Below are 16,715 nucleotides of genomic sequence, written 5' to 3'. Positions count from 1 at the left end.
CAAACGTAAGTTGTTATTGCTGTATCAAAAAATTGTCACATTTTGTCACAAGAAATATCCAAATTTGTTCGGTTTAAAAAAAACTAAGAATTATTATGTGAAAATGGTGCAATTTAGCAATGAGGAAAAAGTAGACATGTTACTGGTGTTTGGAGAATGCAGATGCAATTGTAGAGAAGCAAAAAGAGTTTACGCACGGCGTTATCCGCATAGAAGAGTCCCCGATGCAAAAACCTTTTCAAGTTTATGTAAAAACTTAAGAGAATATGGCAGCTTTATAAAACCTAAAAGAGATAGGAACAGGACGGCTACAAATGATGAAAATACTGCTGCTGTAATTCAGCAGGTTGATAATAACCCCAAGATATTCCTATCAGGGATAAAAGAAAATACCGGTGTTACCATAAGTTCTTCGTGGAGAATTCTACATAGAAACTCTTTTCACCCGTACAAAAGTAAACTAGTTCATAAACTAGAACCAGGCGATTATGCTAGAAGAATGCATTTCTTAGCGACATTGTCCGATTTGTATAGCCAAGATGCAAATTTTCTCTCGAAAATTTTATGGAGCGACGAAAGTCGATTTCAAAATAATGGAATCGTTAATAGACACAACTGTCGTTTTTGGTCCGAAAACCATCCTCGTTGGATTACAGAAACAGGTAACCAACGAATTTTTAGTATCAATGTTTGGTGCGGCATATTAAATGGATTCCTTATTGGACCTTACTTTTACGAAGGAACTTTAAATGCAGATCGCTATTTAAGATTTCTTCAAACTACACTTCCGGAACTATTAGAAAAAGTGCCTGTTGACACTAGAATGAATATGTGGCTACAGCAGGATGGAGCGCCTGCACATAATGCCCAAATAGTAACGAGGTATTTGAACCGAGAATATCCCAATAGATGGTTTGGTACTAATGGACCGGTAAGGTGGCCGGCGAGGTCCCCGGAAATTACCCCACCAGATTATTTTCTTTGGGGCTACATAAAAAACGTTATGTATAAATATATAATAATATATATAAACCTATCGAAGATATGGCTGATCTCATTAACAAAATTAGTGCAGCGTGTGCCGCTATCACAAGAAGGACTCTCCTACAAGTGACCCAAGCTCATCTGTTAAAAGTTTTTGATAGTTGTGTTCGAGCAGATGGACATAATTTTGAACAAAATTTTTTAAATGTCTTATTATGTAGTTAATTGCAATAATAATTTTGGTTATTAACTTGTAGGTATTTTACTGTTTTTTCATTTATTTATCATGTTATCAGAACTAAATCGATAAAAAGTAATAAATAAAATCATACTAAAATAGTTGAAATCTATTGTTTGTAATTGCACTTAAAACAACTGCGATAACAATGGTTGCCATAATAACTAACATTCATGGCATACTTGTAAAAATAAGCGTTAATCACATTTTTTATTAATCAAGAAATGTTTACTTTAGATCGGCATAACTTAGAAACGGGTAAAGTAAATAAGTTTGAGTAAATAACAAAAAAGTTTTTAAATAATATGTACTTTTGTATGCGCGTATTTCCGAAGTCTCTGCAATCGAATAATTTTTCGACGCGTCGCGACGCCCAGCTCTTTGCAGGCGTCGAATTTTTTAAACTTTAGGAAATATCTACTTGACCCCACACTTTGACTACTTTTTACATAAATTAAATATTTCTTTTCGTTTTGGAGTTATTGGCGTGCGGAGTTTTAAGTGAAAAACCCTGTATAGTAGCAGGTAGTTTGTAAATCTTACATTTGTTATTGTCATGTCAAAATATATAATTTCTTGAAAATCTGAATTTTTAGTTTTTATTTATTTTGTTAAATGGATTTTCATCAAGTAAAAGCCACCTCAGTTCAATGAATTAACTTTACTTTAGAAACAAAAGAGAGGCGCGATCTAGTTTCCGCGTCCGTGACTCGCCCCTCCCTCCCAACCCCCCGACTCGTTCCCTCTCTCTCTCTTTCTCTCTCGTAGTAGTAATTAAACACCGCGATTTTCTTTCTCCGAGCAAAAACGCATTATAATTTCGTTCGAAGCGGTTTTCTTCGAATGTGGTGCATCGCACCGTCGGATTTCATCCATGGCCTGCCATGCGCGTCTCCCCTGGCGTATAATTTGGCGGAAAAAAAAGCCGGCGGGGTGGCTGCGACGCGAATCCGAAACGCAACGATTGTTAGCGATTGACCCCGCGATCGCAGGTGCCTCGCCTCGTTAGTGCCGCTTTCCCTGCGTAACGCGCGTGCGTGGCCGGTTGCCTAAACACTTTCTATGCGTAGTTGACTGACGTGGCACGCTGGGACCTTAAACGACGTATAGTGGAGTAAAAAAGCCTGTAAAAGTCGCTTCGTGAGAACCTAATTGTATCGGGTGGCCCATAAATAAAAGACGCCGGCCATATCTCGGGGACCGTTCTACCTACGACTTAGAAAAAAATATTTATAGGTAAATCGGCCAAAATAAAAAACGGGAAATTATTTTGAAGTTCTTTCTTTTTTTTTTCTCGAAAATATTACAAATTAACCTATATCGGAATTAGTATTTACGTAATCTACTCTAAATAGCGAATAGTACATTATGCAACAAGTGAGTTAAAAAGTTTACCGAACCTTCGTTAGTTTTTGGGTACATTTTTGCAAAACAACACCAATACATTTACTGCAGGAACGTCAGAATTGACAAACGTCAAAATTCAAAGCGTGGGAAATATTTCCGAAAACATCCGATTGCTGCCAAACCCTTGCGGTAAAATCCCGGAAATGTCCGACGTGGCTCGGATCCGTAGGAAACGAAACTGACGTGGTAAAGTGACGCTTCCAGCACGCTAGATCGCTGTGTAATTAGGCATTTTACAGACGGGAGTAGAAAAACTTTTTTGTTTGAACTATTTTTTTCCATCTCGTCAAATTAAGGGTGGGGGAATGGTAAAATATTGGTTAAGAAGAAACTGATTACTTTTTTTGGCTAATCCGACTTCGACAAACTTAGTTTAGTTTTAAAGAGGAACTTCCCCCCTTCTATATATAAATAAAAATTAATTTAAAAATACTTTAGGAAAAAGCAGTATTAGAGATAACCAATTGATAACATATTATAATTTCTGGAAAAGATTCGATACTATTTTTATTACATACCGTTTTTTTGGCTTATTGTAATAAACCAAAAAAATAAATATTATTTAAAAAAAAACGTAGGAAACCAGACATCAATAAAATAATTGAGAGGGAATTAGTTTAGAGAGAATTATTAAAAAAAAAAACTATAAATTGACTACGTTTTTTTTTTACAATTTACGATGACAATAAGCCAAAAAACGGTATTCCACATAAACGAGTACCGAAATAAATAGAAAACTAACCTCGTATCAAAAAAGAAAAAAAAAACAAAAAGCAAGGCGCTCTCTACCAAACCCAAGAAATAACTTATAGCTTTTTCTTCTTTTCTTTCCTTTGGTATGCCATATACCGGGTGTTCCCGATTTAAACCGTAACAATACCTTTTCCCAACATTATTAGATATATCACACAAAGCTATGCAAATTCAATTACAAAAGTTCATGAAAAAAAAGAAAACAAATCACTGCTTTACATCAGTCAGGATTTTGGAGTGGCTCATAGCTCATAGCTGCTAGGATAAGATTTACTCGATTTATGTCAGCCCTTTTCCTCAAGTTTTTATCTTCTGTAATCATCTGTAATCAACCAAAATTTCCTATTATACCAAAAAATATATATCTTGCTTTTTTTAATATAAAAAAAGTGAAATAAGGAAAATAGCTAATGTTGCGGCTCATTTTAATAAGATATTGCTTTATATTAACATTGGGTTAAAAAAAATTTGATTAAGGTTTGTTTACGTATTAGTACTCACACTCATTTTCTTCAAACGTTTAAATGTAATATTATCTAGAATTTCATTTGTATAATAAACATTAAAATTATACGATATTTTTCAACAACCATAATTAAAATTTAACTTAAATTTAAATAATAACTTTAAGATGCTTTTCAAAACTTCTATTTTGTACCCAAAATATCAACCGTGAATTTTTTTTAATGCACTATAGAATGATGATCGGCATTATCCAGATCTGGTTGTTGTGTTAATCTGGATTATTATGTCTAAATTCATCATTTGTCTTCGATTTTAGATTATTGTTCAAGAAATTGATATCAGAAAGATTAAAAATAATGTAGAAAACTTGAAGTACGAGTTTGAAAATTAAAATTTAGATATGTTAGACATGTTTCAGTTAAGCTCTGAAGAAGCCATGACGGTTTTACCGAAAATGGCATCAGCTATTTTAAACGAAACACCCAGTATATTCACAATTTTCAAATGTCCTCTTGTAAAATGAAGCACAATGTTTTCTTAAATGTTGCAAACATTCTAGATGATAGATACACCAACTAATTGTAATATAATATGATTCAACTTAAAATTGGAGATATTAAAAATCACGTAGTTAACTATTAATACTGGACGTCGTTTTTCGAAGTGAAGCGTGGCAAACGGTTTTATTAAGACTTCTAGACTCTAGTTTTTTCGATATTTAGTTGATTATATTGCCTTCGTTGGGGTTTCTCTGGGAGTCTTCCGTGATCGCTCTCGAAACAATCCGTAATGACAGAAAATGCAATGAAGCGACGAGGCTTTCCCATCATCGCGCGACACGTCTCGGAATGTCACCCGACACGTAAGTGGCCACGGCCCCGTAATTCCCGTGAAATTACTATGAGCCTTCGGGAAAATCAATGCGCGATGCGCACGCAACGCAATGGACAGAAAGTTATAGGCCTGTACAGGATGAGTCATCGATAGAGTAAAGTTCGTTATTTCATTGGTTTCAGCGCGGTCTAGTATTGCTGTCGACTTTCAGCATATTAAACGACCGGAAATAAGTAAGCATTAGGTTAGTTTTTAAAAAGAAATAAGAATTGTTTGTAAAGACATTTTATATATGAAATTAGAGAAATAATGAACTTGATATCTGTGTTCTGACTCCACCTACCCCGCCGACCATATATTTTTTATTAAGTCACAATCAAACTGTAAATGACATTAATAAAAATGCGGGTAAAAAATCTTTTTGCACCGGCACAGGCTTCAAAATCCTACAACATATTTCAGAAATTTTTATACGCAATTTCTGGAGAAATGGATTTTTTGTTTTTCGATTTTTAGTATGTTGATAGATAACAGACATTAACAAAATTAAGTTAACGAGATTATTATTCTGGACATGTTTATTTAACAGATAATTACAAGTCAGCTTCATAAAGATGTCGATGAAGATTATACTTTTTTTTCAATTTTCCTCGCAGATTTTCTTGAGATCTCTAGATCACATCATTATTGATTTTCATTTCTTCACTTATAGTAAAATACACGTGCAAAAACTAGTAAAGAAAAGTTTCATTTACAATTTTTTTCCATGATCAGATGACCCGGTAAGTGTTTTCGGAGCGCGAGCATTGAAGATGCCAAGCGAGATCTTTTTCGTTGGACGTCTACGTCTGTGGTCGCTGGCGAAGGAAAAAAATGAAGTGGCGGCAACGCCGCCTTCCGACCGTCCGTCTGACGTGTGAACGGCGCGTTTCTTTTAATTAATCGCAGGCCGTAAAAAAAGATCACTACATTCCCGACGACAAAGAATTCCCAGTTCAGATGCGAAAAATATTATTATGACAGGTACGTCGCGGCGGCGTTGCCGTCATTTCCCCCTTGGCGAAGAAGCCGTTTTTTACGTCGATCGGCTCGAAAAGTCTGGATGACGCGGCGGAACAGCGACGTTAGACAAAACCGCTTCCTCCGCTTCTTATTTTTCCGTGTGAATGAAATCCGCTCAAGAGTCCGTGTCGTAACTGTTGATTTCTTAACGATTTCGGAGCGTGACGGATCGCGCGAGTTTCCGAAAAAAAAAGCAAACCGTAACGATTTAAAGCGTAAAATGACGAAACGGCAAAAACTGAGGAATCTAACCGAATGTAAATAACCTCTCGGAGCGAGCGAGGTGTTGTGAAACGAATATAATAGTTGTAGACTCCGCAAATGGGGATAACTCCAAGAATTGCACTTTTTAGATATTTCCAACGGTAATTATTGAAGAAAAACTTAAGGGGCTTAAGGGTAATACCGTTTTAGATATTTTAATGAAATTTGGCATCTATATGACTTTGATAACACGCCACTGATTTGTGTTAAAATAAAAATTACGCTTACAATTTCCGATCATTTCTAAAGAAATTTAATTTTTTCATTTTCGCTTTCAAAAATAAAAAAATCTTTAATATGACAGCATGCAGAGAAATTGTTTTGTGTAAAATAAAATATACTATACGAGTTCCTTTCACTTTTTCAGTTTAATATAAAACATTGTAATAACAAGATTCTTATTTAAAAAAAAAAACACTACCTACTATTAGTAATTTTTAAGAAAATTGTCTGTTAATAAATTAATAACAATCTTTTTGAAAAAAGGTGGAACATAGAAACTAAATAAATTGTTGAAAATGTCCCACACCTCGGAGGATACACACTTCAACACTTCAGTGTTTCTTATTAAATCGCAGGAGGTTCTTCTACAGGGTTAACTGGAGTGCGACGAACCAGACTTTTAAGATGCCCCCATAAAAAAGTCCAAACTATTTCAATCTGTCGGTTTTTAAGTGTGTGATTTAATATTAAATAAAACATGGTGTTATCTAAAACAAAGAAAATTGGAATATTTTGACCACGTGATCAGAGAACCTAAATATGCGATGCTACAGATGATTATACAAGGGAAGACCATAGAATAGTTTAGAACGACATCAAACCTACCATTCAGAGCAACTGTTAAAAAGATTAGGATAGCCATGATAATATCCAACCTTCGTTAGGAGAAGGAACAAGAAGAAGAGGATATAATGTACAATTTTGTCCAAAATAACAAAAAAGGGAAAATCTCTGGGAAGTAACGCCTGGACTTGTTGAATAATTTTCCCAACGAAGACATACGAGATATTCATTTTTGCAATTTTTCTAGTACTAAGTTCAGAATTTCCATCAATAGAATTTCTGGAGTTCTTACAGTCCGATGGGCCCCTCTAACAAAGTTCGGATATTTTAAACACCGAATTAATACGAGGAACTGAACTTAAAAACTGATATTTTTTGATTGCTCCCGGTACCTTTTCAGCTTTCGAGTATTTTTTGAAAAAATCGGAGAAAATGGATTGAATTTTTTAAATGCAAACAAGTCAAAAACCGAGAGAGCTGTAAGACGTAACCACGAAAAAATGAAAATCATTTCAAATTTCATTCGATTCGATTTATCCGAAAAATACAGCGAAAATGGCGCCTTCTAGGAGCAACGTCCAAATAGGTTTCAGCATATAAATAAATGAAATCAGAAAATTCCTATTTTTTTATGAATCCCCTTGTTAATCTGGTGTCCTTCCGATAGACTTCTGTCAAAAAAGAGTTGTTTTGCAGAATTTCTGCAGGATGTCACGGGAAAACATTTGGCTTAAAATTATAAGTAGTGTGAAGTAATAAAAATTCCACGCTTCTTAATTATTCGGTTCCATTTAAAAATTAATAAAAATAAGTATATCACTACTGGCAGAACGCAAACAGATGTACAAACAACGAGTTAAATATTTCTTCTTTCTTGTCACAATATCTTTCAATTTCTTAATAGATATACCTACTTAAAAAACACAAATTATATTAAAACATAACCAGCAGCGAACACAGACTTCCGTCATAGATAGTATCTCCGGTTGCCATAGATAAAGAAGGAAACGCATGCGTAAGTCGTAACTTGATTCGTTGAAAATTCGAACGGCCCGAGTTGCACAACAGGCACAGAATATTGGTGCGACTTCTCCGTACTTCGCTGTCACAGAGTACCGACAGTATAATCGATAAGAACAGATTTCTTCTCACACGAGCGATCTGAGAGCGTGAAATTTCGTTTTGCGGCGACGTTGACGGTGTCGTATCGAATTGTATATGAAAGTCGGAAATACAGAAACGCTCCACGATCGACCGCTCATTTCCCGGATTAATTACGAAATAAATCGGTCTTTCGCGGCGGTTTTTACACAAAAGCGACCGAATACAATGCGGGGAAATACGGCGAACCTCGTTTCCCTTTTTTATTGTTTTCCGCAAGTTGTTTTCAATCAATCGAGTGAATAATCCATATTTAATCGCACTCCGTAACACTTTTGTTTTATTTCGCTTTGCGTCTCTTAGAACGAACTAGTTCAAAAGATGGAATCCAATGGAATTAAAAGATTCCGTCACTAAAAAGACAGGTTCCCTATAAACTAAACCCAAACCCTAAGTACGAATCGAGAACTAATCCAACAAAACTTCTTCTTCTTCAAAGTTGTCAAGTGTACTCTGGACAATAGCCCATTGCGAACATCATAAAATATAAAATGACTATATACTAAGAGAGGTACTACGCACTAAGCAGGAGAAAAGGAAGCAGTGAATGCAAATAAAGGATGCTTGCTTTTCAATCTGCACAAAATAGTTACTTCTTTTGTTTTGTTTTACCGGATAATCCTCATGGAAGCTGCTACCTTTGTATAAGGCCGTTCTCCTCTGTCTTAAAGAGCTGGAAATCCATGCATAATTTTTAAGAACTAATTCAGTAAAATCTGGCTTTAATTCCAATGGATTCATCTCCATTGGCAATAACAGCCAAACTCAAAACGATGGCTGCCATTTTTTCTTTTTTTTTGCCTAATTTGCCAAAAGGCACTAAACCGAGAGCAGGTGAATTAAACGAATTAAATCTTTAAACTATTCAAAGATCGAAATCAACAAAATGATCTGAAGTTCCCACCTCTAGAAAACTGCTTTACTTTCACCTCTAGTAAACTGCTTTACTTTAACTAACCTACAACTTGCAAAAATTAATATACTATTGAACGAGTTTCGATAAACGCTGTTCTAGTCGCGGGTTTTATTTGCCAATTTCCTTTTTCCAGAAATTTGAGTATTGTTGGGCATGACGAATTATGTTTCCGCCGCATAAAACGCGACCCGACCGTAGGCATCGCGTTAACTCGCCTTTGTGTCTCGCGTTCTTTATTCTTTCTTCAGCGCGGAAAAAAAACTTAGAAAATTGAAACGGGGCTGCAATTTTCGCGTGTAATGAGGTTGTTATAGGAGATACGCTCCGCCGGTTTCCGAGAGAGGAGCAATGCCTTAAGTCGGTGAGATTGTATCTGGTGCACGCACCATCGATAGAGCGTCCTAAGCACCAAAGCACGTCGCCCGAACTTTGCCAACGATTTTTGAGTTGCAGGTCCCTGATTGATGCATATTAACGCTAAAATTTGACAGTAATGACCGGAACGTTTTTGTATAAGTACGGAAGACGGAATTAGACAAAGCAGACACCCTATATGATCACACTTAATCTTCTTGAAAATAAAGTCCTTGTCAGAGGTAAGTCGTGATTTAAAGATAATTATCAAAGATTACCATTGCGGTGGGGATGTAATTAGAAATAATAATATATTTGAGCCTCTCAGAAATATGCAATTGGCCGAAAAATCCCAGCAATCTTGGCTAATAGAAGTAAAAGAGGAAAAAGAAGACAAGTGCAATTTCTACCAATTATTACTATAAGGCAGGAACAGCCGTCCGGCTGTGGCTCCATCTCTCAGTGAGAAGCATGGAACTAATTAATTTAGGCAGGCGCCAATAGGGAGCGCGCATTTATAAGTTCTTTGAGTTAATTATGTTAAGCCATTCTCGTACATCCCTTGGGCTTAGGTCATATATAACAAATATAACTGCTTCATTTACGTATCTATTTTGGCCGCGTGCCTTTTATGACTAACTCGCATGAAATGATCAATTCAACGTTATCTTTAGCCGAATGATCCTTGTAAATTGGGCCAACAGCATTATAAAAGAAAAAGAATTTCTTTGCGTCAATCGTCAAATTGAAATTCGCTTTTTCTGACGTGTCTCGTCTGTTCGAACGCCGGATTTTTAATATTTGCCAGTCGTAAAAGAACATGGTGAGTTTTATGAATAAAACGGCGGGGTTTTCAACCGCATGTGACATTTTTAGACCGTCCAAGATCCTTCGCAGCCGGTGAAAATAAACAAATGGGACGGATCGGCCGTGAAAAACGCTTTAGACGACGCGGTCAAAGAAGTACGTTGTTATATCGTTTTAATCCAGTCGCCTGATACGAATCGGATTTTTTAGGTTCTTACCAAGAAATATAACTATGTAGAAAATTTCTCCCTGATGGACGGGCGCCTGGCCATTTGTAGTATTGCTGTCGGCGTCGCTATGTTCGCATTGCTTTGGGACTACTTATATCCGTTCCCGGAGTCGAAGTAAGTGCAGTGGTTATTATTATTATTAATCATAATCAAATAATTGTTATAGACCGGCCCTTATATTTTGCGTGACAGCTTATTTTTTCATGATGGGAGTCCTGACGCTTTACACCACATACAGAGAAAAAGGAATCTTTGCGGTATGCATCCAGAAGGACGGAAACAAAAAGAATAATGTGTGGGAAGCCAGCTCGTTCATTTTGAAGTGAGTACACTCGATTTGTTTAACCATCCGCCACCCTATTACTGTCGAAGGTACGATGACAAATACAACCTCCATTTGGCGTGTAAAGACAATAAAACGGGCGCGGTGAGGGAAGCCAGTTCGAAGAAGAGCGTCGCAAATTTTATCGACGTGGACGGTAGCGTCGTACAAGACCTGGTTGAAGCGGAAGTAACGAGACTGCATAATTCGTTAAGCGAACGAAAAGACAAATAAGTCTTGCAAACTTGTGGTTTTTTCTCTTGATTATTTTTATGAGGATTTATTTTGGGTATAGGAAAACATAAATGTTTGTTTAACAGAACAATTTGTGTCATTTACTTACTCAAAAAGCAGTAAGGTTTCGTATGTTACCGCGTCTTAGGTTCGGTGTTATTTACCATTACGCTAGTTGAGGGATGGACGGGCAGGATATGTTGAAATAAAAGACCGTCGCTGAAGTTCAATGTATTACCATGTTTAAGAAATAACCCTTCACAAAGGGTCTAGTATTTTTGTGACAAACACGTCAATTAAATTTGCATATGCTTAAGAAACAAGTTTGGTGGTCTATGCCTCTTCTTTCTCTATTCAAGAATGTTGACCAAACTAGTCAGCACACTCGCTTATTACCGACATCAGTAGAAGAAGTTTATATTTCTGTCACAAATCTATATATAATATGATGCGATTTTCATTGATATGAAAGAAGCAACAACACAAAGAACAAACTGGTCCAATGGATTTACACGTTTTCAAATCGGTGGGCCCGAGAACACTTATTCTTTAAAATCGTTCAACCCGGTACCAAAACTTTAAAGCCACATAGAATACGAATGGGAACCTTGATTCCAACTTGACGCCCTATACTCACAACTAACTGGGTTCTTTAAACACCTCTTATTTTGGCGTTGGTTTACTTTATCTTTTATGATGTTGAAAGTTACTAGACTAGTTTCTCTCTTGTATATAAAAAAAATCGTATCGGCAATATCGTCTTACCAAGGAAATCGTTTCTATGGTGGTTACATATTCTAATTCCAATTATAAATAAAGAGCAGGTTTGCCAGGAACCTCGTTGGTGGATCATGAAATATAGCACAAAATAATATTTCTTAAAAGGTTATGATAGTGCTTGAGTAAGTAATTCACTCCGAATGCTCTTCTGTTCCTGAAACTTTATCAACCACATTTGCTATTGCGATAAACACTTTTCTTCTTTATAATTAGACTTCAACTATTACCCTTATATCATCAAAAAAAAAACTTGCAAAAACTAAAAATGTTGAATTCAAAATATGGGTGAAAATTCATAAGAGATGCAAAAATTTAATAACTTTACAACTTGAAGTATTCCATAAAGAGACTATTTAACTGATTAGAGACGGTTAAGCATATTATACCATGAGCCAATGCACTCGGATAACACAGACGAAAACGAAGAAATCAAACTAGCCAACTGTCGTCTATGGTGGACACTCGATTCGTAACCTCCAAACGATGGACGACGCTGCGGAAAACGTCAAAGAAATAAAGCACCACAAGCAAGACAGTTATTGTATCACCCGACCGGCTTACCGTCAGGGTAGGAAATTAACTGCAGTAAAGGTGCGGAATTTATTTTTCGTTGATTGACCTGCAACCGATCGATTTCGTTTAAGGTTTACACGGTGAACAACGAGTCGCAACACCTTTACGTGTACGGCGTGCCGAAAATCGACCTGCGTAAGGAACTGAGGCAACTCTGCGTTAAGTACGGGGAGGTTTCGCGCGTCGCCGTAGTCGAGGACGTGAAAACCGAAATTTTTACCCAATGTTTCCACGTCGAATACAAGAGGATACAGTCGGCCCGTATCGCTAAACGTCTGCTGGACACGAGGTCGTTTTACGGTGGAATTTTGCACGTGTGTTACGCGCCAGAAAGTGAAACTGTTGATCAGACCAGATCGAAGCTGTCGCAAAGGAGACGGGACATTTTAAATAGGCTGGGCGGATGAAAAGTCCGCTAAACGAGAGTTTGACGAGTGTTTTTAAAGGATTTTTTAGTAAGCTAGGAGCGACTGGGTGAAACAATAAATACAAGTGGTGACCAAGTCCGCATTTTATTCCATTAATATATTATCAACCCAAAAGCAAACAAATTGGTACTAAACACACATTTTATTATAAATATTGATACCCCCATAACTTTTTTTTTTTCATCTTAGAAAAACGTTTAATGCAAAAGTCGCTTAGTTTGCCTGTGGATTTAAAACCTATTTATATACAGGATGCGCAAAAAAAGCACAATATATCAAAGTTATTTTTTTAAATTGCGGGCCCTGCATAATCATTTCGTAAGAAGAAAGGCAGAACGGCGTTCTACATTGATTTCAAAAAAACATAACATGTTACAGTTATTTTTTACATTAGGGCAAGAAATAAGCGGAAAAAAAATCAAAATATTGTTATATATATAAAAAAAGGGATAAAAATGCATAGAGAAGATAGACGCAATCTTTCCAAAAGGACATTCAATATACAGAAAATCTTTTTTCATACAATTAATGAATTAACGGATATTCTGTGGCAAGAAGATGGCGCCCTTTCACGTAAAGTTGCTGCAGTGACGGAATAAGTACGCAGACATGGCTCATTAATCCTCGAGATTTCTATGGTGGTATTTAAAAAAACCAAACTTATGTTAAAGGAAGAATCAGGAGTGAAATAAATTACATTAGAGACTGACTGGATAATGCTTTATATAATTTAAAACTAGCGCATCAACTGTACTCAGCAAAATGGACCAATAAATTATTGTTTATATATTTTTCTATTATCTTCATATTTTTATATATTTGTTTATATTGAATTGAATGCCATTTATTATATCTGTTTTTGAACAATAAAAAAAAAATTCACAACTGCCACAATTAAATAAAAGCTGGCGAGACGCCATGTTGATTTTTAAAACGGCCTAAAACAACCTTTCTTTTTATGATATACAAAACTACCAATTTAAAAATATAACTTTAATATACTATAACTTTTTGTGTAAAATGTAAAATAAGATGTTTACCATTTTACTCATCTACAGCAATATTTTTATAGGCAGATTTTTTTAAGATTAGCAAATTTACAAAAAAATACAGAACAGTTTTAAAAAGAGTTAGGTCAAAACACAGTAAGAGCAAGTCGAGCTAGGAGGGTGATCCTTATCTCCGACTTGAATGTGATCATTAAAGGATTCCCAAAGTCCGGGCGTTTGAATTATCTGAAAAAAAAAACAGTTTCCATATTACCCAATTTGAAAACGTCTTACCTTGTGAACTAATTCTTCGAAGGCACTTTGAACTCCGTGCTTAGTTTTTGCGCTCGCTTCAATGTACAATGTTTTATATCTCCTCGCGAAATTCATCGCTTCCTCCCTCGGCACCTCGCGGTTATGCTGAAACGATACGCGCAATAAGCAAGCCATCGCTTTACAAGCCGCGCTCACCACATCGATTTTGTTACCGACGATCATTTTGACAATATTCCGTTTGGTTGAATAGGTTTCAAGTTCGTTAAGCCACATCTCCAACTTCGCGAATGTCGCATAACTACTAACGTCATACACGAGAATAGCCCCCTGCGCATCTCTGTAATAGGACGGCGTCAAAGTACGAAACCTCTCTTGCCCCGCTGTATCCCAAATAGCTAATTTCACAGTGTTACCATCGACTGTAAGCTTTTTCGTCTTAAAATCTACTCCTATGGTTAGAGTTTGCTGAGGGTCGAAATTATCGTCCGTGAACCTCAGCAACAAACTAGATTTTCCTACGCCGCTTTCACCAATTATTAAAATCTTCAAGGTTGTTATGACGTCGCTATCCATTTTTTAACTCGCTATTGGTTCACTGTAAATCGCAAACATTCGCTCTCGGAAACGGGACTAACGCAATTTTAATGAATGCTCGGTAATCAACGAATATTTTCACAAATTTACATCGAAAACGGGGGAAAACAATAAACAATGACAGATTAACATAGACCTACAAATGCTAATACTTCAGACCACACAACACGCCACAGAATCATTGATGGCCTTCGTTTAAACCATGTTTTTTTTTATCAAGATTAACTTCTTATATTTTAACAGTCCCTTAAGACACCATTACCGATCCAGTTGAAAAAGTTGGTTGTGAGCCTAGTTCTTGAGTTTACGTTATTCACGCCGGTTGGAGGTCGAATGGGTCACGAAGCGTTCGCGACAGAGGGGCAATCGTTTTTCTTTGAATCGGTCAAAGTACAAGGTGGAACCATAATTTATTTTTTTATGATATCTGGCGGAAATGAAAAATCTTCGACGGATCTAGGAAATGAGCGAGTGTTCATAGTGAAAGATCCTAACATGACGTAATTATAAAAGGATTTATTGTATTTTAAAATTTCGAAAAAAAGCGTTTAAATTCGCTTAGTAAAAGGTTTTTAGTATTTTTCAATTTAATTGTGAACTATCCCATTAGGGTTTTTGTTCGTACCAGCGGTTGGTTATTTTCATTATTCATGTTCCAGTAATTCAAACAAGAAAAACTTGTGTTATAGGACCACATTTTCTAAACCAAATCGAACTGATTTCAAATTGTTTGGGAAGCATTATTCTTAATGCCATTGATTTTTTTTGCCTATTACAGGGAACAGATGCTACAAATTGTGATCCTTTGACCACCTGCTGCCCTACAAAAAGATGAAGACATATTTATTAAATACATTGTTATTTTTACATTAAAAATTTATGTGAATCTTGTTTTGTTCTATTGCAGCCCTAAAACAATTTTGGTTGGTTGCAAAGAGAGATTAAGGGTGGGAACAGATTATGAGTGTTCTCTTTTTATAATGTTATAGAAGGGTAAAAAAACAGTTTTCTTATAAAGACTTATTTAATAAGTAACAAATACTAACGTAAATGATTAATCTACTACGCAAACAGTATCTCGACAATATGATTACATCCTGTCCAACTGCCTACAAAAACAGATCATTGGAACCCGGAGACAAAATGCCCAACTCTCCTATTTGCATTATAAAAAAATATTAAAATTTACAAACATAATCAGTCGAATTACGCATCAACCCGCGCCAAAATGTCCGTTTCCCTATAGAGGTGGTACTCAACGTTGTCTTCGACTTCAACTTTGGTGCCCCCATATTCGGGGAGAAGAACCTGTTCCCCAACCTTTACGGCGACAGGGACATGCGAGCCGTCCTGCACATAAAATTATTTGGTTTACGTAAATTAAAACAAAAGGTTCGCACTTACTTCTTTTCGCGCTCCCGGGCCTACAGCTACCACGGTTCCGTGCAAAATTTTGCCCTGGGCCTTCTCTGGAATGACGATCCCGCCTTTGGTTTTAGTCACGGCGTCCGCCTTTTTGATGAGGACCCGGTCGAAAAGAGGAATCAAGCGTTTTATGGCACCACTCTGAAGTTTTGAAACATACACTAGCTAAATATAGGTTATTTTATTAAACTACATCGTACAGAATAGGTTGGACCTTGGATCGAGCATTTTTAGAAGCGACTTTTAGGTTGGAATGCTATAAAATTGTTAAACCGACTGAAAAACTTACCATTTTTCGATAGTTTGCGGTTTTAAAACGGAGAACGTGCCCGTCACCCTTTGACCTAGCAGAGAAACTTCTCGAAAACTCGAGACTAGAAACCCGGCGCTTGCAACACACGAGGCTGACCGACGTTTGAATGCGAAATTTTTGTTCTGTGTGTTAGTGCATGGCTGTAGCAGAAGGATCTTATCGACATCGAAAAAAGTTTCGAGCTGGTTTATAGTTAGAAATTGATGATTTTCAGTCGTCGCAAATTAAATTTCACAAAAAAGATGTAATGTAAATATATACTTCAGGATTTATGAATATAATTTTCTCTCAATATGATGCAATCCAGTATACGTTGTTTATATTCAGTGGTTAAATGGGCATAGGAAACTTATACAGCCATAGTCAAACATTGACTTGCCGCACATAGATGTCGCTGGCAGCTTAAACCGGAAAGTTAAAGTAATTTTAAACCGTGCCGACAGCCTACGTTTCGAGATTTTGACACTAGGGCGGCATGAAGGCCGGTTTTCGTGTTTACTATTTTTAGGGGATATTCGAT

General features: G+C 36.4%; 4 protein-coding genes across 6 annotated transcripts; 2 read left to right on the top strand and 2 right to left on the bottom strand.

Annotated features, from left to right (window-relative positions):
- The first annotated feature begins 9,890 nt into the window (after positions 1 to 9,890).
- On the top strand, positions 9,891 to 11,002 carry LOC132696228 (signal peptidase complex subunit 2). Its single transcript, XM_060660946.1, has 5 exons — positions 9,891 to 10,047; positions 10,101 to 10,187; positions 10,242 to 10,375; positions 10,428 to 10,583; positions 10,634 to 11,002. The coding sequence occupies exons 1-5, from the start codon at positions 10,045 to 10,047 to the stop codon at positions 10,815 to 10,817; spliced, it is 564 nt and encodes a 187-aa protein (XP_060516929.1). The 5' UTR covers positions 9,891 to 10,044; the 3' UTR covers positions 10,818 to 11,002.
- Positions 11,003 to 12,016: 1,014 nt separating this feature from the next.
- On the top strand, positions 12,017 to 12,577 carry LOC132696229 (RNA-binding protein 48). The gene is made up of 2 exons (XM_060660948.1): positions 12,017 to 12,188; positions 12,242 to 12,577. Exons 1-2 carry the CDS (start codon positions 12,081 to 12,083, stop codon positions 12,575 to 12,577), a joined length of 444 nt encoding a protein of 147 aa, XP_060516931.1. The 5' UTR covers positions 12,017 to 12,080.
- Positions 12,578 to 13,693: 1,116 nt separating this feature from the next.
- On the bottom strand, positions 13,694 to 14,598 carry LOC132696227 (ras-related protein Rab-18-B-like). Of its 3 annotated transcripts, none has more exons than XM_060660945.1 (3): positions 14,062 to 14,596; positions 13,882 to 14,007; positions 13,694 to 13,833 (listed from the first exon to the last, which is right to left on the bottom strand). In XM_060660945.1, exons 1-3 carry the CDS (start codon positions 14,434 to 14,436, stop codon positions 13,729 to 13,731), a joined length of 606 nt encoding a protein of 201 aa, XP_060516928.1. In that variant the 5' UTR covers positions 14,437 to 14,596; the 3' UTR covers positions 13,694 to 13,728. The 3 variants fall into 3 exon arrangements, with proteins under 3 accessions (XP_060516928.1, XP_060516927.1, XP_060516926.1); XM_060660944.1 differs by having other exon boundaries at positions 14,059 to 14,589; XM_060660943.1 differs by having other exon boundaries at positions 13,882 to 14,598.
- Positions 14,599 to 15,462: 864 nt separating this feature from the next.
- Positions 15,463 to 16,322, bottom strand: LOC132696598 (10 kDa heat shock protein, mitochondrial). The gene is made up of 3 exons (XM_060661518.1): positions 16,172 to 16,322; positions 15,862 to 16,023; positions 15,463 to 15,807 (listed from the first exon to the last, which is right to left on the bottom strand). Exons 1-3 carry the CDS (start codon positions 16,172 to 16,174, stop codon positions 15,664 to 15,666), a joined length of 309 nt encoding a protein of 102 aa, XP_060517501.1. The 5' UTR covers positions 16,175 to 16,322; the 3' UTR covers positions 15,463 to 15,663.
- Between the last annotated feature and the right edge of the window lie 393 nt (positions 16,323 to 16,715).

This window comes from Cylas formicarius, unplaced genomic scaffold (genome assembly GCF_029955315.1).
Source record: "Cylas formicarius isolate icCylForm1 unplaced genomic scaffold, icCylForm1.1 PGA_scaffold_1__22_contigs__length_36826433, whole genome shotgun sequence".
NCBI classification, from domain to species: domain Eukaryota; kingdom Metazoa; phylum Arthropoda; class Insecta; order Coleoptera; family Brentidae; genus Cylas; species Cylas formicarius.
This window is presented reverse-complemented; position numbering and strand designations above follow the sequence as displayed.

What these genes read in the sequence shown, in the direction of transcription:
- LOC132696228 (XM_060660946.1), top strand. An exon ending in TATCCGTTCCCGGAGTCGAA is followed by an intron (nt 10,376 to 10,427) that starts GTAAGTGCAGTG and finishes TAATTGTTATAG; the next exon opens with ACCGGCCCTTATATTTTGCG. An exon ending in GCCAGCTCGTTCATTTTGAA is followed by an intron (nt 10,584 to 10,633) that starts GTGAGTACACTC and finishes TTACTGTCGAAG; the next exon opens with GTACGATGACAAATACAACC.
- LOC132696229 (XM_060660948.1), top strand. Translation starts at nt 12,081, where the DNA reads ATGGACGACGCTGCGGAAAACGTCAAAGAAATAAAGCACCACAAGCAA. An exon ending in GGAAATTAACTGCAGTAAAG is followed by an intron (nt 12,189 to 12,241) that starts GTGCGGAATTTA and finishes ATTTCGTTTAAG; the next exon opens with GTTTACACGGTGAACAACGA.
- LOC132696227 (XM_060660943.1), bottom strand. Translation starts at nt 14,436, where the DNA reads ATGGATAGCGACGTCATAACAACCTTGAAGATTTTAATAATTGGTGAA. An exon ending in TCGAAGAATTAGTTCACAAG is followed by an intron (nt 13,834 to 13,881) that starts GTAAGACGTTTT and finishes TTTTTTTTTCAG; the next exon opens with ATAATTCAAACGCCCGGACT.
- LOC132696598 (XM_060661518.1), bottom strand. An exon ending in GCCCGGGAGCGCGAAAAGAA is followed by an intron (nt 15,808 to 15,861) that starts GTAAGTGCGAAC and finishes TTTTATGTGCAG; the next exon opens with GACGGCTCGCATGTCCCTGT.